Raw genomic sequence first — 23,956 nt, 5'->3', positions numbered from 1 at the left:
GTATGTGGAGACAAGTAGGATTTTCCTTTTGTAAGGGAGCTACTGTGCATAATGTTGAAATATCAGATTGCTTAGTATAAATGTTAACTGTAAAACACACCACTACTTCAAAAAGATGGTCAAAAAGCTAAGGACTGGCACAACAGCTGCCTGTTACGAAAGCTTTATTTTTGAAAGCAAGAATCTGCCTGATTTTTTTTTCAATACTAACAACTCATGGGATCCTTGATAAACCAAAAGGAGCCTGTATTTTATGTGAATATGATCAGCATTGCTGATTGTGGTTAAAGTGGCCTCTTGCATATCCTTCTTGCCTGCTGAGTTATTTCAAACCACACTGAGTCATGATTTGAGATGTGGTTCTCATTTCCTGGAAAAGTTTTGGTGGTTGAACTAGCATATTGCCTTTGTCTCTCCTTAGATACTTAGCTTTCAAACTAAATAGTCAGAAGTGTTAGTCAGTCATCATTGCTAATGCACGTCAGATAACTAATGAGCTGCTTATAATTTGTGTGTCAGGCTAATATTTGCCTAAGGTTAGGATATATTACTGTAATTCTGGTTGAATCACTTAAGTCTTCTGTGTATGATGAAATTTCTTGGCATAATGATACAAAAATAAAAAATATATATTTTCATGCAGGTGAGGCTGGTATTACTCTCTGTGTATGCATTTTGTTCCAGAGTGAACATGTTGCTATATAGGTGTCATTACTTGCATTTGAAAGCAGAATAATTACACCAGATTATCAGATATTTGTTCTGGAATACCGTGTCTAGCTGGGAATTTATAAACAATTATTATGTTGCTATTGCCGTTCCATAAATCTTCTTACAGAGACTAGGCATTACCACGTACTAGACACCAAAAAATGCTTTCTCAGTGCTGTTGTTTCATGATACTGAAAAGGAAGCTAATTTTCTTTAAAGAATGTACAAAAGAAAGTGTGTCTGCCCTAGAGAGAGAACAGTCCACAACTGTACATTATACAAACTAAAGTAAAAACGGTAGGAAGTGTTTAGGAAAATTAAAGGAATGTTGTCACAAGAACATGAGTTCCATAGGTAGATGAAAATTAACTTTTTTTTTCTTTTCTTTTTTTTTCCTTAAATAGTGAACAGATTTGCTGCTGAAAGAAGCTTGAGTGGCATATTTGAGCAGGAGCATGGAGACATACAGTCAGTGTAGATGGTCACGTGGGATTTGAAGACAAAAGTTGGGAATTTAATATAGCAGAAAGGACAAGGCTGATATAGGCAGTTAAAACAATTGTGCGGTGCCATTGGATTTGTGGTTGAGAAATGAAGAGTTGGATGGGCAAGAGTGTGTGTCAAGAAGGAAAACACGTTCCGTTTTTTAAAGGTTAATGATGAATAAAAGAATAAAAATTGAGTATGCTAGACCATGCTTGTGATTAAGAATATGATGTTAGAAACATTAATGCAAAGAGAATGTTCATTGGGTAGGTACTGGAAAGGCAGTTGGATTATTTGTCAGTGCTGGGTCTGAAAAGCTTAAATTGTTCTCCTAGCTGACAGACAAAATCAGTGTTTTGAGCAGTTTGGAGCTATAACCTGTGTCACTGGTTAATCACTCTGTTTTCCTGCCGTCATTACAGTGGTAACTTCCCCCAAAAGTCTGACTGCTTGCAGTTGCTTAGCTTTACACCAAAAAGTACCTTTTAATTTCTGCAGCAATTTAGAGACAGCTTGGTCTGTCTTGTGGAGAATAATGTGCCCCATCTGCAGCAGTCCTAAAGCCCAACTGTAAGATGGATCATATTTAGTAACTAAGTAAAAATATTTTCTTCTGTGCTTTTTTTTCCCCTCGGCAGAGTGCATGAAAAGGTAGGTTTGTTTGTTTTTTTCTCATATGGCTAGAATCCCTCCACCTGGAACCAGCACAGATACAGGGCTTGAGGAGGAGCAACAAAAATTCCCTGTTGTAAAACAAAACTGCCTTTAATCCTTCAGAAGCAGCTATTTGCTTCTAGGCCCTAATGTTTCTTCAGTTGCTATTTACGTCATCACATGTTTGAGCCTTCCTCACATCTCTGCAAACGATCACATTAAGAAAGCTGTATTTCAAAATGGTATCTTGAATCTATAACAGTAGAATAGGAGCTTTCAGATGTACTCCGTCTTGCACGTTCTCTCATTTTTCTGGAATCAGCCTTAGAAAACCTTTGCATGCATCCTTAGGTTTTCCATTTTAACAGCTAGGATATGACAGCGCCAAAAGGTTTACAAGAATGTAACTATTCCTTATGGATAAGGCAGCAGATTCTTGTCCTGCTCGCTTACTGTCTCACTCACGGTAGAGAGTTCTCACAGAGGGGTTCTTGTTTTGACATAGTTACGAAGCGAGTGCTTCACTGGAATGTGTTACCAGATGAGTGGAAAGGCTAACTGGGAGAATAAGACAGTGGAACAGCAAAGCAGTATCTTCCTTTGGCTGAAACCTGGGCCATTTTCTCCATGCTGTTCACAGGAAGCCCTTATTTGGGAGATGCATTTCCAAAGAAAGAAAAAATTATCATCGTGAACAAATGCTTTGAACAGGGAAACAAAATGATCTTTTTATCTCCTCCAGCATTTAATTCAGACCTTACATTTCATCAAGATAACGATGCACACTTAACAGAGGACTTTAACCCCAGAGAGACTGACGGAAACCATGAAGCAAGGATATCCTTACAAGTCTCAGAGTCCTTTATCTTCTGGTCTTAAGACTCACTGGTAGTCTTACCAGAAGTCCAGTCACCCACCGTCAAAAAACAGAACCCAGAAGCATCGTTTCTCGCTGCACTATGGCTTTCTAGCTGTACAATTCCTGTTGAACATAACCATTTTTTTCTCCTTTTTGCTTTTATCACTGAATAATCAGGAAAGTAATGCTTAAAATTTTTAAGAACCTTTTAAAATTATTATTTTTATAAAGTAATTCAAATTCCATTGCAAATGTGGCAGGCTTTTTGTGACATTCTCCTGGTAACAATCAGTAGACAGCTGGGTGGAGAGGCAGGAAATTGAGTTAGTCCAAGGGAAGTTAAAGGAGTTTACAAAGTGCAACCACCATCTGAAAATGAAATGGTACTGTGGACAGAGAGAGAACATCTAAGAACTGGAATAGGATGCCTGGGGAAGTGGTTGAGTCACCATCCCTGGAGGTCTTTAAAAGACGTTTAGATGTAGAGCTCAGGGATATGGTTTAGTGGGAGACTTGTTAGCATTAGGTCAGAGGTTGGAGGTCTCTTCCAACCTAGACTGTTCTATGATTTTGTGAACTGTCTGTTTATATAAGTGCACCCCAAATTGGGGATATTTAATTTATGGTATAATCTATCCAGTGTGTTTTATAATGTATGCTTCAAGTTAGTAGTCCCATGTATTGATGTGAATTTCATTTCTGTTATTTAGAAAATAAAAATAAAAAGTATTTCAGACAAAGATGTTTGAGGAGGTGGAGGTCTTGCAGGTTGTTTCTTTAAATATTTTTTGTTTGCTTATCCTTGGTTAGACGTGTTGCAGACTGCTTCTCTGTTTAATTCTGAAGATCTTCCTTTGTTAAGTGCACTTGAAAGTCATTAGCAATAAAAGAGATCATTTTAATGGCAGCCTTTTGATGCAAGGTGTTGGGTTTTTTTTTCATCTTTGTATATCTCTTGGGAGACATTGAGCTTTGCTCACAGCAGTTCTCAAAGAAAGCAGTTGTCAAAGAAATTCCAGTTCCTGGAAAATCACCATTTCCTAGGGAACTAGGAACTTGCCTCATTTCCCATTTACAGGCTTCGGGCAGCACAGAGAAGGAATAGACCAACAACTTGTCTGGCAGCCAAGGCATCAGTCAATTTCAATCTGAGATAAAAGGCAAAGTTTCATCTTGAATGGGAAGGGTTATTGAAAGGTGTTTGTAGAAGCCACCTTCTTCTATTTTTCATGAGTCCTGACAATTGTGAAGGAATAGTTTATATACTGACTCTTAAATTGATACTAGAATAACAAAGAAAAAAATGATAAAACGTCAAGGCTACAACTTTGTTTACTTGTTTAGCAAGACTGGCTGTGCCTTTTCTCCCTTCTTGTTTAATTTAGATTGCTTTACAGGTTTGAAGGATGGGAGAGGTCCTCTGCAAGGTCATCAAGAGCAGTTCTGGGTGCCCTCTGTAGATGAAACCACTCCGTTCTTGTGCTCTGGTAGAGTGCGAGAATCGGTCTGGATGCCTGAAAGACAGTTGCAGCTTTATGCGGTGTGCTCTCTATGGATAAATTTATGATCTCAGCTTAAAGCTTCAGACCTCTGAATTTTTTTGAGATATTTTCCCATTTTGGAATTAGCCTTAATGAAGTTTCTTAGTAAAGAACAAATGTGTCTCCTCCTCTGTTACGTAGTTTTGCTCTTAAAGATACATGGATAAAATACTGTGTGAGTGGCCTTTACTTAATTCATTGCTATTGTTAAATGTTAATGAAACTCCATTACATATAATTGGAGGAAGTTTTAGACAAGGAACATTTTATAGTTCTTTTTAGTGTGTTTAGTAACTGCAAAAAGACATCCATAGATAGATGTACAGTTGGAGTGCAAATTAGTATATCAAATAATGAAAAACCGTCAAGGCTTTGTTTTTGTGGGTTTGTGTGGATTTGCATGCTTTGGTCTCTAGAAACTTCTTCACTTAAATCTTATAACAACTTTATTTGTAATGTTAGTATTATGTGTATATGTGATTCTTCCTCTTTGTTAAATAAATAAATAAAAATAAATCAATTCATAAAGATGTTAACAAGTACCTTGCAACCCAGCAACCTCTGCTCAGTAATTTGTAAGCAGAGTGTTAAAGTTGCAGTTCAGTCAAGGTGAACTGTTACTTAAATATCCACTGTCTTTTTTTTTTAAAAAAAAAAAAAAAAAGCCTAGGTAGTGACTTAACTCAGAATTGTTCTCATGCCTGCGTTACATTACCACGGTTGTGATTATTTGCATTGTGAATAAAACATAGCTGGGGCAGAAAAAAAAAGGTCATTTTAGACATTTGTCTTTCAGGTTACATTCATTATGGTACATTCAGTGTGTTTCCTTAATTCGTGCTTCATTTATGATAAGGTATGCATCCACATGGAAACAAGGGATAAAATCAGACTGGTAGCTCTAGATAGTCTTCTGTCCTTGTCTGCTGTGCCAGATTCTGTCACCAAAGACAGAAATGTTTTGATCTGTGGTGTTCACTGTAGCTTAGTATTTAAACCAGCAAAGTGGCTTTTCTTACATTTTAACTATTACTCTTGAAGGAGTATCTTGGTAGAGCTCCTCTTCCAATGTCTTTACAACAGCTGAAAAGCAAGAGGAAGCAGGCAGCAGGACAGCACCTTTCCAAAGCTGTGCTGCGGCCAGGCTCCTTTTGAGCGGGCCCACCTTCTGGTGGGCAGTTCTGTCCTTTGCAAGTTGCTCCTAGTGAGTAATTCAGTATCATGTAATAAATGTGTCTGGTCTCCTGGGATCTGCTCTGGGTAAGGGCTGATGACACAGTGGTACACAGATACCTGAGCCAGTTTTAAACTGAGTAGTTTAACGGCCCAAGCACAAAGCAGTCATGACTGTGCATTCAGGCTAACTTACTCTGGGAACATCTGTGAAGGGAGGATTTTTCCCCCTGTTGTGCTTTATTAGACAATTAGAGAAGGCATTCTGGAAAGGTTTCAATTTCTTGTTCTTTTCTGTTAATGCTCTCACTGATGTAGGGTAAGTGATTATTGCGGTCTTCATCCATGGGCCAGGGGCAGCGCGGTGAGGTGTCTGATGCTGCTGCGGGTAGTGAGAGGGGTGGCAGGGGTACTTCTCGCGCGGGGCTTTGGGGGGGGGGGGGAATTAAGAGACAATTCTCCTCAGAAAGAGCAGTCAGGCATCGGGATGGCTTGCCCAGGGGGTGGTGGAGTCACCATCCCTGGGGGTGTTCAAGGAAAGGTTGGACGTGGTGCTCAGGGACATGGTTCAGTGGGTGACAGTGGTGGTAGGGGGGTGGTTGGACCAGGTGATCTTGGAGATCTTTTCCAACCCTGACAATTTCTATGATTCTATAAAAGTCTTTGCATTTCAGAAATGCTCATTTGTCTCTTTTTGTCTTGCAGGGAATAACTTAATGGCTTTTAAGGCTAGAAGGGATCGTTATGTTTAGGTAGTGTGACCTTCTGCAAAGCTTGGACCAAATAATGTTTCTCAATACCTTTTGTATCAAACCTGTGTGTCTTCTGTATGTGGAGCTTTTTGAAAGAAATCAAGAATAGACTTAAAAACATAAACAGATTAAAAAGGAAATTATGCCAGTGCAGGATTCCTTTTATCACAAAATCACAGAATTATTGAGGTTGGAAAGGACCTCTGGAGGTCATCTGTTCCTCCCATTCTCTCTCTCTCGGGCCCCCCCCCCCCCCCCCCGTAATTGATCTTTATAGACCTCTACAGGTGATTCATTTTGCACACCTTTGCATATTCTTGAAACATGTGTGGAAAAAGGCGAATACCATAGTGGGATTTATGAAGGAAAAGTACACTCAAAGTTAGCTTTCCTTTTACACAGCATTTGCAAGGTTTCACTTTTTAGTTATCTATTGGGTTTTGGAATGGGAAGGAAAAAAAACAGTGATAGTCACCAGTGGTGAACAGAAAGAATGGGATCTGTAAATTGTTATCAGTAAAGGGGAAAAACAAACAACAAAAGAAACCCCTAAGGATCTGGTATTGTTTACCCTAAAAAGTAGACTGAAGGGAGGTAATAGTCTCAGCATAAAGTGTTTTTCCAAAGAGTATAGGTGAATAGAACTGCACGTAGGTCATTCAGATTGCATCTAGAGAGATTCAGAGTATTCAGTAGGAAATACAATGGTGAAGATTACGAACGACTGGAGTAAATTGCATTGGAGGTTGTAGAATGGGAGGTCTTTAAAGTCGATGAGACACCTGGCAGCAGCAATGCAGATATAGCAGATCCTTTGCTGGAGTTACTGGAGAAAAAAAAATGCATTGTGGACACTGGGAGACAGATATTGCATATATATTCATATAAAGCAGTTTAGCTTATAGAAGACAGTGCATTAGTCTTGAACTGTTTGTAGAAATACATCTGTTTTGCTCACTTTGAGAAGGTTCATGAGGTTGATAGTGCAAATGTCAAGTCAAAACTAGACTTAGGAGGAATTGGAAATACCTTGCTTTTCTGAAAGTCTCGGTATCTTGCTGTAATCATGGCATGGGTGGGAGATGGTAGCAGGGAGTGTAGGAGAGTGGACAGGAAGAAAGTCCCTTGAAGAGAAAATTTGTTCATGGAATAAAAATACTAGTTTACAGTCTGTGAACTTGATGGATTGCTGTAGCTCTTGGCATTGTAATCCAATTGTACCTCTGCACTGGGATACTATTCTGTAATGTGTAATTTCTGAAAATACTATTTCAGAAGTGAAATAACACCTTTTTGCATGGCATATATGAATATATGCTTATTTTGTGTGTGTACTGTTAGAACTTAAAATACTGAGATGATGATTTTCTGCTTATTTTACAGACTTGCTTACAATCAAATACATGACCATGGGGGATATGAAGACCCCAGATTTTGACGACCTTCTTGCAGCCTTTGACATACCAGACATGGTTGACCCAAAAGCAGCTATTGAATCTGGACATGATGACCATGAAAGCCACATAAAACAAAATGCTCATACAGATGAAGATTCTCATGCACCATCATCATCTGATGTTGGTGTGAGTGTCATTGTGAAAAATGTACGTACAATTGATTCTTCTGAAGGAGTGGACAAGGATGGCCACCATTCCACAGGCAATGGCTTGCATAATGGCTTTCTAACATCATCAGCTCTCGATAGTTACAGTAAAGATGAAGGGAAGTCATTTAAAGATGATGGGTCAGCTTCTGAGACCACATTGAAGGATTCAGCTTTCAATCAGTTTAGCCCAATTTCAAGTGCTGAAGAATTTGATGATGATGAAAAAATTGAGGTGGATGACCCTCCAGATAAAGAAGAGATGCGTGCAAATTTCAGGGCAAATGTCTTGACAGGATCTGTATCTCAGCAGGAATATGACAAACTAAAAGCACTTGGGGGGGAGAACTTGATTAAATCTGGTATCCCAATTTCAAGCAGTATCGATAAAAGTAAGGTTGCTAAACGAGAGACAGAGACAAACTCTGTGAATTTAAGTGTTTATGAGCCTTTCAAAGCTCGGAAAGCAGAGGACAAATTGCTAAAAGACAATTCTGAGAAGCTTATTGAAAACAGGGTACTTGATGGAAAACTGAGCACAGAAAAAAGTGAAACAAGTCTTGCTAGCATTTCACAGTCCAAAGCAAAGTCATCAGCAAAGCTTTCTTCGTGCATTGCTGCGATTGCAGCACTGAGCGCTAAAAAGGCAGCTACAGATACCAGTAAGGATTTACAGTCTAATTCAGGAGAGTCTTCTCCATTACCTAAAGACATGAGCGAAAGTCCCCGGGCTATGGAAAAATCACCTGAATCTCAGAGTCTTATTGATGGTGCTAAAAAGCCATCTATTAAGCCACCAGATAGTCCCAGGAGTGTATCAAGTGAAAACAGTAGCAAAGGGTCTCCATCTTCTCCTGCAGGGTCAACACCAGCAATTCCTAAAGTTCGCATAAAAACCATCAAGACTTCCTCTGGGGAGATAAAGAGAACTGTTACTAGAGTGTTGCCAGAAGTTGATTTGGACTCTTGTAAAAAGACAGAACAGAGTGCTTCTATGGTAACTTCCATGACATCTCTCCTGTCCTCTCCAACTTCTGCTGTTCTTTCTTCTCCTCCTAGAGCTCCTCTCCAGTCCGCAGTTGTCACCAATGCAGTTGCATCTGCAGAACTTGCACCAAAGCAGGTCACTATCAAACCTGTGGCTACTGCCTTTCTCCCAGTTTCAGCAGTTAAAACAGCAGGTTCACAAGTTATTAATTTGAAGCTTGCTAACAATACTACAGTGAAAGCCACTGTAATATCTGCGGCTTCAGTGCAGAGTGCCAGTAGCGCCATTATAAAAGCTGCCAATGCTATACAGCAGCAGACTGTTGTGGTGCCAGCATCAAGCCTTGCCAGTGCTAAACTTGTGCCAAAGACAGTCCATCTTGCCAACCTTAATCTTCTGCCTCAAGGTGCTCAAACCACCTCTGAACTCCGCCAAGTGCTAACAAAACCTCAGCAGCAAATAAAGCAGGCAATAATTTCTGCAGCAGCCTCACAGCCTTCTAAAAAGGTGTCTCGAGTCCAGGTGGTGTCATCTCTGCAGAGTTCTGTAGTGGAAGCATTCAACAAGGTGCTGAGTAGTGTCAATCCTGTCCCAGTTTACATCCCAAACCTTAGTCCCCCCGCCAATGCCGGAATAACGTTACCAACACGAGGTTACAAGTGTTTGGAGTGTGGCGACTCATTTGCTCTTGAGAAGAGCCTGACACAGCATTATGACAGGAGGAGCGTACGAATTGAAGTGACATGTAATCATTGTACAAAGAATTTAGTTTTCTACAACAAATGCAGTCTTCTTTCCCATGCTCGTGGACACAAGGAAAAAGGAGTTGTAATGCAGTGTTCCCATCTGATTTTAAAACCAGTCCCAGCAGATCAAATGATAGCATCTCCTTCAAGCAATACTGCTACATCTATGCTTCAAAGCCCTGTGGGAGTTGGCACGCATGCTGTAACAAAGATACAGTCTGGCATAACGGGGACAGTAATATCAGCTCCAGCAAGTACTCCCATCATTCCAGCTATGCCACTAGACGAAGATCCATCAAAACTCTGTAGACATGGTCTAAAGTGTTTGGAGTGTAATGAAGTTTTCCAAGATGAGACATCTCTTGCTACACATTTCCAGCAGGCTGCAGACACAAGTGGACAAGTAGAGTATCATATGTTTAAATTCCAATGTTTCACCTATAAGCCTAGGAGACTTTGGATATGTTTTTCTTTCATTTAGATGTTAATTATCTGAATCTCTGTGATTAAAAACGTAAACTAAAACCACAAAAAAAATCTTGCAAGCACTTTCATAGTGAACGAAAACATTTTAAATAAGACTTTTCTTAGAGTTTTTTAGGTCCTGAAGTCTAAAATTCCCACTGTATATTTTTCACTAGATTTTAGCATTAGCTTTTTTACAGGTGAACATTATAATACTGAAATTGATAATGGCCTTTAAGATTTTTTAATGGCTATCTCTGTGCTTTGAAATCCGATTATCCCGTGGAATCCACTTAATTGGCACCCTCATTAACAGCACACTTTTTAATCTGAGCACACTTTTTTAATCTGATAAATATTTTTAAGTGATTAATTCCTGAGCTGTCTTTGGTTTTTGTTATTTCCATATAGCACTATAAGTGAGGTTGGCATTCCTATTACCTACAGCGACTCTAGCCAGCGAATAAATGGCACACTGATTGTACTGAAAGGTTACACATGCTGTGTTCTTCAGGTCTTTCTTAAACAGAAAGTGGTGTTCACTAGCATACATTACTTGCTATGTGACCATTCACATATTTGTGTTGGTTTTCCTTTCCTCTCATGATTGCTAATGAATTAAACTTACTTTAGTAAATAATTCTAAAATGGTTTGTGTGTGGCCTAATCTGAAATACCTCATTCAATAAAAGTTAGTATTAATCAGTGTGCCATGTATTTTATAACCCTGTAAGAATTAAGATCATTAAGTTAATGATCTGGCTGGGTTTCCATCGGAGTGTGCCAATTAAAAAGGATTCTGGCACGTTTCAAAGCATTCAGTTGATCTTGATGTTGCAGTTTGTTCCTGTGCATCAGCAACGAAGCTGAAAGCCTGCAAACAGGCTCTGACTGATCGAGTCAGGGATGCCCTGGGAATATTCCTGGGATGCTCACAGCAAAGTGCAGAGTAAAGGATTACATCCTGAGGCTAGGAAGAAGTCCACTAGTAACAGAAGTGCAGAGAGGTTCCTGTTGGAATCTCTTCACTGATTTTAAGACCTGTTATGTGGCCATGAAGCAGGTACACTGTTCCCACCAGTACAAGCAGTGATGCAAAGAGATATGAATGTGGAGATAATATTGATTATATGGATTATGTGGCTCTGCCTCAGCTCCTACTTCACTAACTGGTTAGCAGACTTAGGCTGAAATTGCCTGGATTCACAGTGAAATGCAATGTGAGTGAGTTTGTGTTCATAATGTACTACAGGTAGGCCTGCCTAAAGCCAGTTTATTTAAGCCTTATGTCAGAAAGAAGTTAGCAGAATGTATTCCATCCTTAGATCTTGCTGCAGTTTTGAACATTTTCTAATAACTGACCAAGAGCACGTTCTGCACCAGCTCTCAAGTTGCGTGATACGCAGTAGTTGTTTTTAGCTAACTCCTCTGTTGGTGCATGTTAGGTTTGTCTTTTTTTTTTTTTCATAATAGGTCCATTAATTATCATTTGTGGTATGATAAGATCCAGTAGTCCTTGGGAAACCACTGTTATGTTTGGTACTATGCAAATGAGTAACTAAGAAGGTAGTTCGTAAGCGGAAAGCCTCCAAAACAACCAAGTAAATAGGACAGACAAAATAGGTTGGGAGGATGGGGCAAGGATAAAATGGAAAAAATAGAGAACAAGTATTAAAAAAAAAAAAAAAAAAAGTGTTGTACTTGCTTTTTATGGGGGTCTTTTTTTGGTATGGACAGGTAAACAGGTTTGTAGAAACACCTTTGGCCTTTCTTGCTACCTCTTATTGGTGCTTATGCTCTGTTGCTGCTGAGTATGCTCTGTATGCCTGCCCTCTTAGATACTGTTTACCCTGGTGAATTTACTGTGGGAAAGCAATGAGATCTTCACACAGTGCCAAAATGTAACATCAGTTAAGCAGAAAGATAAGTATGGGTACACAGGTACTGCTGTTTAAGGAGGAAAGCTTGTGAAGATACAGGAAATAGGATACAGGAAATTGCCTGCAACCCACCAATGTGTTTCTATCTCTTGTTGGAAAGCCACTGTCTTTTAAGAGCTGAGGTATTAAAAAGGCATTAATACCTGCTTACTAGGCCATGGTTTTCCAGATTTCAAAAAATAAAAAAATAAAAGCTTTGTGCTGCAAAACAGAAAGGAAAAGAAGCAATTTTCGTGTTGTTTCATTTTAAAAGAACACAATCAACATTGTTTAAATGTTTGTTGAACTACCTCTTAAAAATGACTTAAATATTTTTAATAGTCCTTTTAATACACCAAGCAGCAGTTTTCAATTGTGTGCTTTTTTTTAATGTTGTGCTCTGTTACATACTGTAATGATGTAGCTCTACTGCTACATCATGGAAGCTGCTTAACCGAACCAGTTGCTTTATAGTGAGAGCAATGCCTCCGGCTTTCTTGACAAGTTAGCTTCTTGTCCCCTCTTCAGTTAGCATGAGCATCACTGCAAGAGTAATGTTTGCTGAAGAAAGTCTGTGTATAGGTGTTTATTAATAAACAATAGTATGTTACCTCTTTTAAAAGCTTGAAAAAGAGCTTTATTTGACTTCTGTTCTATTAGTGCTTGGCACTGGGTTTTTGTTATGAAACTACATTTAATTTGGGGGGAAGGAGACATGAAAGTTATATAAAATAGATATTTTCACTTTAGGAGGAAGGAAGGAAAAATATTTGGATTTTGAAAAAAAAATAGAAAAAAATAGTTATTATTGGCAACTTATAATTCTAGTGCCTACCTCCTTACTTTTGAAAAGAAAATTGAATACTGCTTTGTGGTAAAAGTAGGAAGTAGCTGTTAGTTCTTTTTAACTCCTGTTATATAGGTAGAATGTTTCTTTAAGAATAAGGAAAGAAGAAAAAAAGTAAAACATCAATTAAATGAACAGCAATTGAACAGCAATTAAAAAATATTCCCTATAAAGTTGTTACTTTCCTGTAACATCTTCTTTCTGTTAGTAGTCCTATTGAAAGGAACCAGACCACTCACTGGTAGATTTCATGGCTGAATGTAACCCTCACCTACATAGTGGGGAAGCATAAACAGCAGACCCAGACTAATTCATGTTAATGTTTGTCTTACTTATAGCTATAAGTATTTTGCTCTTGGGGACACTACACTGTTCATTTACCTTCATGCTCATAGTTCTTGTGTGTCTTTATTTTCCACTTCCACCATTTTTTCTTCTAACCGTTTTTTTTTCTGGAACTTTGACTTCAAATGCAGGCAGGTGATGATTTTCACAAACTGTGTTTTATTTTGGTATGGGTTGGAATGAGAGAACTGGAAGTTAATGCCACCTTAAGCCCAGAATAAAATGGTAAGCAAAAGTGCTGAATTTCAGAATTTTGCAGTAGATTATTCTTGATCTACTGTAATCAGTTACAATTAAACATTTTACAAGTCAAAATAGCAAACCAGTAGCCTTAACAAATAGCATTATTGGCATTTCACGTCAGTCTGAATTACTGACATTGCAGATGAATCTTGAAGACTGCTTGTTGCAAAATCACCATCTGGGATATGCTTCGCTGGGGCTGGAATGTTGCATGGCTCTTACGTGGCATACCACCAGGTTTCCTTCTGTAGTGCTGCAGACAAAATGCTCGGGAAGGGCTGTGAAAACCTAGTATGTTTCTGTGATTGGAGTAAGAAGTTTTGTTTTGCCAGTTTCTTACATAATCGCATAACATTCCAGGTCCTCCAGTATTATATTGCTACTTGTTAATACATATATGACAGAAGATAAATTTTAGGAATGGTACTGAAGGCAAGTAAATGTGGCAAGCACATTTTAAGTAGAGTTATGGTTAGTCAGGCGTTTGTAGCCCGTAAGCCTGAGCTGAATACAAAATTCACATGCCAGACCAGTTCTGTTCAGTGTCAACAGGCATGAGTCAGTGGTTCAGACCATGGCTGTTTGGTCAACTGAGGACAAACTCTGACATTTCAGAGTGGATAATATGACTATATATAGTCATGTTTGTATGACTGTAAAGCCTTTTTGCTTCCGGCACTGGAGTTAGTATTTGTCTCACGTTGATTAAACGGATACAGGTGAATTTTTGTACTGGCAAAGTTGCCAGTACTAGTAAGGCAAACTCATTTGAAAGCTATTTGTGCCACTGTAGTATTTCTTCTACAATGGTAGCTTTGATTCTGCTGTTATATGCTCTGAATCTTACTGTTTTTTAAAAGACACAGGTTAGTGGCCTAAACTGGAAGAAGGGGGTGTCTCTTTGTGAAGCCCCTATCTTTCAGTAAGAAACTGTTTTATCGTGAGGGAAAGGATTATTTCTTAATTATTTGAGGATTTCTTTATACGTAGGTTAGTAAATCATTTTTAACACAGCTCTGGAGATCTTGTTTTTTTTCTATATTCTTGCAAAATGTACACATTACTTCATCTGCAAGACTCTTAAGGATAACATTTCTAAAAATTTATAAATATCTTGTCCAAAAATACCCATGCCACGAAGGAGTCTTAGTTTTGCTTTTAAATCTTCGTAAGTCACTGGTGAGATTCATAATTTCCAGGTCATAAGAGAGAACGATAATTTAAAAGGCCTTACAAAGCAAAGTTGTACAAAATGAAGTCGTTTTGCAAAGACTTTTATTTGTGCTTGAATTTTAGCCTGTGTTTCTGTTAAAATCAAGAAAGCAGCAGCTTCTGTGATAAAAGTTAAACAGAAGTATTGCTCCACACAGACTGTCTACCACCTGCTTAGAGATCTTAGTTATGTAATACTCTAAATGAAACATTTTCACAAATGGTTTTACAGGTTCTGCTCTTTGTGCTCTCCAGTAATGGCAAGCAATTGTGGGCAGAAGTGAAGCGTGTTTCCAGCTCAGTTGCATCATTTACATTTCACTCCAAGAGTGACACGCTGTACCCAAAGAATTCTGTGATTCTGATTTGGCAAATCGTCAAAGTGTTGTTGAAGGGTTTTGTTTTTTTTATTTTTTTTTTGTGTAACAAAATACTAGAAAAGAATCGGTACAGGAAGTAGTTCCTGCACTTAGAAAGATTGCCCTTCAAAGAAAAGCTTCTAAAGTATTTAGTATATCTGCAGTTTTTACTCAAATGCACAATATTTTGATATTTTACAAAGCAGATGCTGTAGTCTAGCCTGAGGAATATATTTTGAAATTATTTATAGACTATTTGATTGATAATACTCTGTTTTATTGGTATTGAGAATATTGCCAATAGAATTCATCAAGAGCAAGTATCGAAGAAAGTGAAGATAATATATTTTGTGTTTTTTGTTTTTTTTCTGTGTTTTTTTTTTTTTTTTCTTGTCATGGTGCTTTTAGATAAAGCTGCTAGGTTTGTTTCTCAAGTTTTACTTAGACCCCTTGCACTATTAAGGTAATCTTTTGAGGCACCTAATAAAATTTAAATAATCTGACATGCATCTTCTATGGTCAATGGTATGTGAAGGAGCTTTGTTTTATCAGAATCTGGCCCAAAATGCCAATATATCATGTTGCCAATATACTTCACCTCCGTCCCATAAGGTTAGTCAACAAAGTCCAGAATTTAGTCCTTGGCTACTTCTTTGGGTTCACATCACAGTCACAACATTTAACCTTTTGTTTATATTACAGTATTTGACACAAGAAATTATGTCTAGCTGAACCAAACCTTTTGTTTCATCTATTTTGGTTTATCGTTTAGAAGACATGCAATATCTGCCAGATGCTGCTTCCTAACCAGTGCAGTTTTGCATCACACCAGAGAATTCATCAGCATAAATCTCCATACACGTGTCCTGAATGTGGAGCAATCTGCAGATCTGTCCACTTCCAGACTCATGTTACTAAGAACTGCCTGCATTATACCCGAAGAGTTGGTTTTCGGTCAGTATAATGATTACTTTGTTGTCAATTTATATGTAATTTATGCTTTCAGCAGTAATTTTCCATTTTCATAAGCATTGTTTGTAGAATACAGCTTCATGGGGTTTAAGGTTGTCATGGAAACAATGCTATTAGTACTACAAATTTTGGAATAAATACTGCATTAGAATTCAGCTTTGTTTTGAGCATCCGCTTTTGTATGTTATTAAATCAGAATATTAGCTAATCTCATCCAACCATAAAATGTCAGATTCAGGACTTCACAGGTTCTAAGGTCTAGAAAATTCAGATGTATTTTCTTAATTACAGGTTCATAACAGACTTCTTGAGTTTTTTCAAGACATTGAATTTTAGGCTGTTCTTTCTGGTAGAACAGTCATTTTCAGTATTTATTATCAAGATGTGGATGGGCATACCGCACCTGTCTGGTAGCATAGCAAAAACAACTTTGTAAAGTCCTTTTTGCTCTATTTGCTGTGGGAAGTCAAGATTTGTCTCTTTACACCGCTTCAAAATTATCTTCTTCATTCAAACAGCCTGCTCTTCTGGTTGTTCATTGTTACTCTTCGGTTTTCCTTTTATTCTTTCGTTTCCCTGTAATGGCAACTCACTGAGAAAATGGGGATCAGAGGCATTTAATGGAAATGCTAAGTTTTGAAAGGCTTGAAAACTGTTTTATTGTCAGAATTTTACTGATTCTGAGTGGCGGGCAGCACAGCAAGAGATCGGAAGAGCAACCCGTACAGCTGTGCTTTGCTCAGCAGTCCTCAAGCATTTCCATTTCATCCTATCTGACTGGGGAAGGGTGATTTAAAGTCCTTAAAGCTTCTTCCCCTTCAAGGTACCACAGTTCATTTACTAGGATGGCTGTGACATCCTTCCACGAAGGGAAGAAAGCATTTTTCCTGCATCATGGCAGCTGCTGTGGCAATCAGTTTTCAGACTGAACCTGTGGCCTGACACAACTCTCAAAGCTTCATGTTTCTTTGGATTCTTTTTTTTTATCCTTTCCTCCCAAGCAGTGGTCTTTCTTGTCGTAAGTTTCTTACATCTGCTTCCTCCACTCTACTGCCCTTCCCAATAGTCTGTACCTCTTTGTATCATCTTCAGGGACTCTTGGCCTGCACCAGTAACACCGGAAGATTCATAAATCCTTCACAGCGAATCATGATAATGTTCCTAAGCTTTCTGAGATTTATCATAAACATCTCATGTCACACTAAGTCAGAATTTATTTGGTGAGAAGAAACCAAAAATACTTAGGCAAGGAAAAGCAGCATCTGGGACAGTTTAAGGTCTTCCTTCCTTAACTCCTCAGCATCTCCTTATCACCATGACACATGCGCTGGTGAAACGTACGGTATGTCTTGCCTCCCCAGTGGACCTTGTAAGGCCAGTTTGGTTTCAGTGGTTTAGGCTGTCTGAACTAAATAAGCTGAAAATGTCAACCTTAAGTTTGATTGCATCCTAGTGTGCTGAGAACAAGAAAGGTGATATAACAGTCAAAGAAAGGAAGGCTTGGGCCTTGGGAGTTGTTTTAATACGCAACGGTGGATGCTGAGGATCATTTGTGATTGATTTTACATCACTAGAGAATAAAATCCAGGCAGAATGGGATGGAGAGGGGAGAGGGGGGATGTGCCCCAGCTCTATTGAGGTGACACCATAGCAGTAGAGCTGTTAAGGATTCACTGCAACGAGAGGGTCACACTTTCTACTGCTATGAAGAAATAAATGTTCATCTCTATATAAACTGAGAAGAGCTTAACAGACCCCAGAAAGGTGAGGACCATTTACTTTAGAAAACGCACTGGCAAGTGGATTCTAGATAGATATGGACTTATTTATTAGGATTTACTAGTTATTTACTTATTTACTAGCATTAGGGATGTAAACTAAGTGCTTAAGAAGGAAAGGGTGACATTTCATAAAATTCCATGTAGATACATTTTAAAAGGAAAGCAGGATTGTTAAGTGCAATTTATAACTATCTAATGCTTTATTGCTATCATTAAGGCATTAAAACAGAATCCAAAAACTATTTGATGTTTATACAGAAATGATCGTGCTAACATGATAGATGCCAAAATTATTATTTCAGAAGCCAGGGGCCTTCCAAGTTGAAACTAAAACTCTTACTGCAAAACACTGATCACTAAGAAATCTGTTGATTTGACAAGTTATGTTTTAATTGTTTATTGCAGTATATTCGCAGACTTACTGGGTATATATACTAAGACTGGCCTGGAGGTGCATGGCACTGTAAAAAGGGGCCATTGTGGGTAGAAATTCTCATGTGCTAATTTTAATTCAATTTTTTAATCATTTTGTTTTAGAATAGATGCGGAAAGGTCACAAATTTTCGACATTGCAGAAGTACGTTTTTGAAAAATATTTTCAGAATTCCAATCTGATATATTGACGTGATTGTAGATTCAGTTTAGTTGTTCTGAATTTAAATTTACCTTTTTGTTTGTTTGTTTTAATCCAAGAATTGATTTGATTACTAGCACAGAAAATCATTACCATTATGTTTTCATTAAGTCTAAACAAGGGAAGTGGTGAAAATGTTTTGCTTACTAGTTTTCAATTTTGGTGGTAGCTTCTAAATTACTGTGGTGTACCTTACATAATCCACTGCATGTGAAAAAAAATGCATTTTATAAAAGCTCTTTACAAATTTGCAGAGGATTGAAACATTATTTTTATAATCAATAGAATATTTGTCTGACTCTTCTGTCTATTCTGTTGTAATATCGTAAAACATGCTCTGACTTCATATCTCTTAGATTTTACAAGTTAAATTTGGGAAAACCCTTTTTTTCCTCCCTTTTGATATGCAAATCTCTGCTTATAGTGATTCTTACTCTGTTGTTTATACTTTTAAATTGACAGTATAATGTAGTTTTAACTGGTTATATGTATATGCTTAACTCTTCCACTTGCTTGAAAATCAGTGTTGATTCCATTTCTTTCAATACTGCTTGATGCTACGCTGAACTGACTCTTTTCCACTCTTTTTGCAGCTGCGTGCATTGCAATGTTGTATACTCTGATGTGGCGGCACTCAAGTCTCATATTCAAGGTTCTCATTGTGAAGTCTTTTACAAATGTCCTATCTGTCCCATGGCATTTAAATCTGCTCCCAGCACACATTCCCATGCCTATACACAACACCCGGGTATCAAGATAGGCGAACCAAAGTAAGCAAAATTACTATTTTTACTGTACTTGCTTGCATTCTAATAACCTTTGAAATTGCATTCTATCCTGTACTTACAATCTTAAGTCAAGTACTGAACAATCAACAGTTTGTCATCCATTTGGTAATGCGTGTCACTCTTCTAATATTTTCAAGAGGTTTTAGCTAGGAATTTTTTTGGCAAAGGTTAAATTTCCATGAACATAGCAACAGCAGTTCTTTAAACACAGCACTACAATAAAGTAATGCAGTAATTACAAAAACAATTCAGCCCGCTAGTGTGTTGCTTCTCCTCGTTTTCTAATCCACTTACCTCACGTGCATTTTTACTGTGAATTAAGATATACTGTGATTCCAAAAAGAACTGCTAAGACTCACTGGTGCTTTTGTAGTGATTTTCTTAATGTCTGGTTGAAAAGGCAGGAAAAAGTTATTTTCTTTTTTTCTGTTAAGTGTTTACAAATAGTTGTCTAGGTGAATTTGGGAAATTGGTTCTTCTGGTGCCATCAGCCATCAGGGGTGAGGATGCAGACTTGTGGCTGGAGCGTTAGATGCAGTTGTCTCTGGGCAGACCTCAGGCGGCTCTCACGGGCTGCGACCTCCTGCGGTGCCACAGAGGTGGTTCTGATCAGGCAGCTGCTCGCTTGTCAGGCGGTGTTTGCCACCGTCTGCCAGATGTGTCCTCATGAAAGCTGTAAGTTTGGGAATGGTGAGCTAGGTTTTAGCTTCACTAAGATTGTCATGTCTAAAGGACAACAATCCCTGTCTGATAAGTGAGAGGTGCCAGCCTTTAAACCTTTTCCAGCCTTGCCCTGAAATTCAAAATAAATATTTATACAGAGATATTTTTATATAAGCTTTTTTTCTGATACAAAATCTCTCTTTCTTGATTAAGGCAGAAGCATTTCTGTTCTTCACTTAGGACGGTTATATATAAACACAGTAAGTGGTTTACTGAAGGTAGAAAGAAGGGGCATAATACAGGGTCTTCATTGTGAAAATGATGAATATTCAAGGCAGGGGGAGCTGCAGGTGTCAACACGTATGAAAATCAGACTTCAAATTGCATAGGCTTTAAGCCCAATGCCTTCTAATCACAGGCCTTTTTCTTCTCTCTTCTTCCTCTGCTGGTATGAATGCAGAACAGAGTAAATACTCAAATGTTTAACTCTGTTTTGTTTCTTTGAACTGCTTGGAGCACACAAGTACATTTTAACAAATTGCAGAGTCAAGAAAATATAGAGCAGATGAAAGAAACAAGGTATCCTGCATTGTAATAACCAGATTTCACAAGAATCTGGCATAACACTTTTTCTTCTAGCCTATTAAAAGGAGATCTGATTTTTTTTTTTCTTTAGCAAAATAGCAACAGACTTACTGTGTCTGATATTAAATTTCAGACATTTCCACCAGTGATAAATGATACCTTGTTTTAATTCAGGATAATATCTTAGTGAGAGGCTTTGACATACAGCATTTAATCTGAAACTTGTTTAAGGTTCCCATGATTTTCATTACAGAAAAGTGAAAGGTTAAGATCACCAACTGTGTAAGATACTCCACATATGAAAAGTACAGAAGATTTACTGAGTTGTGCTTGGATCTGTTGAACTCCTCATAAATTTGGTGAATTAAGTATTTTGCATTAGTTTCCTTTCCATATGATAAGGAGTATTTTCTTTAAATTTGCCCGTTTAAATCAAGATGCTGTCTCACATTCTTGCAGAATGACTAGTAAGGTTTTCCCAGTCTTTGCAATGTTTGCAGTTCCTTGTTTGTTTCACAAGCACCTGTAGGTAGTATAGTGTCAGCACCAGGGCTCAAGAAGAAATATAATACAGGATTATAATACTAGAGATATTACCTTGAAAGTTCAACTGTTTGTTGTTATGAAGTAAGTGTTTTAAAACAAATGAAAAGCAGTGTAAAATACCCTTTTGTGTTTTAAAGCAGGAAGCTTTCAAGCTTTTATGTAGTGCTTGAAGGTCTTTTAACCCAGATTTTTAAATGGGAGTTTCAAACCTTAGGCTGATAGGGAAATGTTTTTGAACTCCTGTTGGACCACAGAGCCTGGTTTCTGGAGGCCCTTGTCCACGGTGGTGCTGCGGGAAGTAAGGCTGTGTGTGTGAACAAATCAGGGGAGCTGGGAAGGATTTCTTAGTTCTCCCTCATCAATGGGCTGAGACCAGCTTAGTCCTGAGGTTCTGTTGTTTACTTGTTCACACAATTTTTGTTTACAGGAATTAGGCTTAGCGGGTAAATGGCTGTGTGCCTCTGGCATTTACTGGAATCATATGATTTATAATTATATTACAAATGGTTGGTTCAGAACAGATACAGTAAACTATTTGCTGCATGAAAAATGAAGTCTATATGTAGTGATTCTCTAACGGTTGAAATTAGATTATTTTAATGTAGGGAAATGGATGGCTTTCAACTTTGTCAGCTCTCTCCTGTAACATACCTAGGATGGTTTGATGTGAAACCAAAGCTTATATGTGATTTTGTTTTTTCAGTAAATAGTGCAAGTCCATAGAAACAGCATTAAGGTATTTTTCATGGCTGATCTCTTTTTGGATATTGGAGAAGTTCTTGTATATGAAGCCAGATTACGAATATATACTGTACGCTCAGTACAAAATATATTATCCCACAAGTACTTTTTTTTTGAGGAAAAAAGTGCAGGAAGGAGAAATACCATGCTCTGCAAAAGCTTTCAAAATGCTAGACATCTTCAATGCGATATGAAAGTATTTTTCTGTGAGACACGTGTGTTCATTCAAAGATAGTATATGAATATTTATTACCCAGATTTTTGAAAAATGAAGAAGTGTATGTATCATGCCTATTTTGGTGTGTACTGTGGAGCAGGAGTAGTTAGTGAGCATGTGTAACTACCCTGGTTGTGCAGCGGCAGTACAACTGGCTGTCCTTCTCGAGGATCTTGTTGAACTTGGGCTATTGTAAATTATGTCCCGAAGAAGCACAACTGCCTTTAAACTTTGGACAGGGCTTTAAGCTGATGTATGTTAAATACCAGTTAGCTCAGTTTTAAAGCAAATCAGCACACTCATTTGCATGTGTTTAGGATTGAAAGTCATGCTTTCAAATGTGAGTCAAAGTAAAACTCAGTGGATATAGTCACAACACATAGTGTTAGGTATCTTGGTATGAATTTGAATTAAGACAGAGACCTGAATTTTAAAGTTCGATCTATACCAGATAGTTCTTGTGCTTTTCTGAAAACAGAGTAATGTCAATTAGCTTTCACAGAAAATACAAGTATTCAGCTCCTGGTTTTTTAGAGAGAGATTTTTTTTTTTCTCTATGATGAATTCACAAATAAGTGATTTTTTTTTGTAGCAGATTCACTTTCTGCTGCCAGTAACACCTGTGTTAGTGAGTGGTGCATTACTCAAGGTGGTGGTCATTAAGGGACTGGGAAGAGCATTGGCAGCAAATCAAGGGAGGTGATCCTTCTCTTATCTCTTCAGTGCTGGTGAGACACATCTGGAGTACTGGGTCCAGATCTGGCCTCCCTGGTAGCAGGGAGATGTGGACATAGTGGAGTGAGTTCAGCACAGCACTACTAAGGTGATGCAGGGCCTGGTGCATCTCACATGTGAGGAGAAGGTGAGAGAGCTGGGACTGAATTACGTAATCCTGAATTACGTAATAACAAATTTATGTTCTGCAGACCTGAAATTGTTCCAGCTCGGATGACTGTCTAGTTCCACAACAGATGATAAAGCAGGTTTTCTAACTTTCGTCTAATTTTATTTCCAAGATATTGTTCGAATAAAGATGTCATGAAATACACAGAGAATAATTTCTAATTCTTCCAGTCTTTATTTACATTTCATTAACCCAGAACACTGTAATTTTAATCATCTCTCATTAGCACTTAGCAGTAAGAGGCACCAAAATTCTGGAATTGTGGTTGTTATCAGTCGTCCATGAGCAAGGAACCAGAAGGATGAAAATCGCCCTGCCAGGGGCAAGGCTTTGATACAGTCTTGTGCCTCGGGTTGTTTGCCTGGTTAGTTAGTGATCAGGTTTTGACATTTCGTTACTTTTGGACAAGGTTGCTGAGGAAGATGTAAGACAGTATTATAAAAGAAAGGACTTAAAGGGCGGAAGAAAAGTATTTGGTATCCCAAAACCAGGAAATATCACCAGGCAGTTAGTACCTGCTCTCAGTTTGTGTTCACAGACATATTAACTACAGAATTGTAGCAAGTACTCTGAGGAAATTACATTTTTTCTTGGGTGTAGCGAAGGTAGCTGGCAGTAAAATCTTTGCTTCAAATTATCTAGAGCTGCTCTGCTGAGAAAGGACCGAGATGCTGGGTTAGAGTGCTGAGATGCTCAGCAGCTGTGTGCTGTGGCTGAGGGAGATGAGCTATTGCACAGTAAATCTTTAGGCTCTTGCTTTTCAGTTTCCCTTAAACAGTGCATCCCATAGCGAGTGAGTGCCTGTAATAGTGCCCTGTGCCTGGGCAGATTCACGTTCTCTCCATTTCAGTCTGCATTCACTTCAGCTTGTCTGCCACGGTGGTAATCCGCTGACTTATTTCCCTGGGAGTTGTCTCTTATAACCTCAGTTAAAACTGTTAGTAAGATAAGTGAGGTTTTATTGATGTGAGATATATGAGGTGAAACTGCATTTTAGAAACTCTTTTTTTTCCTTACCAATTAATATCAAGAAACATTTCCTATTTCTGGCAAGCTCTTTGACACCTTCCTTACAGGAACTTATGCAGGCAATGAGAAAACTTAGCGTGCTAACAAGCAGGGGTTTTGTTTGTTTGTTTGTTTTTTAATGGAAATCCATTCTTCAGGACCAGAGATCAACCTCTAAGTGATGGGGTTAGGAAGACTGCTTTCACAGAGGAAG

At 38.2% G+C, this 23,956-nt stretch overlaps 1 protein-coding gene across 13 annotated transcripts in view; it reads left to right on the top strand.

Moving 5' to 3' along the window:
- Window positions 1–23,956, top strand: part of ZNF532 (zinc finger protein 532) — a 43,596-nt gene that overhangs the window by 7,474 nt on the left and 12,166 nt on the right. For 12 of the 13 annotated variants that reach the window (XM_035309366.1, XM_035309368.1, XM_035309373.1 and 9 more), the window contains 3 exons: window positions 7,560–9,916; window positions 15,676–15,857; window positions 18,884–19,060. In XM_035309366.1, the coding sequence (XP_035165257.1) occupies window positions 7,560–9,916; window positions 15,676–15,857; window positions 18,884–19,060 (2,716 nt within the window). The remainder of the gene's footprint in view (window positions 1–7,559; window positions 9,917–15,675; window positions 15,858–18,883; window positions 19,061–23,956) is intronic. The other variant, XM_035309367.1, reaches the window with a different exon arrangement.

Source organism: Oxyura jamaicensis, chromosome Z, assembly GCF_011077185.1.
Source record: "Oxyura jamaicensis isolate SHBP4307 breed ruddy duck chromosome Z, BPBGC_Ojam_1.0, whole genome shotgun sequence".
Classification (NCBI taxonomy): domain Eukaryota; kingdom Metazoa; phylum Chordata; class Aves; order Anseriformes; family Anatidae; genus Oxyura; species Oxyura jamaicensis.
Note: the sequence above shows the minus strand (reverse complement) of the source record. Positions and strands in the feature narration are given on the sequence as shown.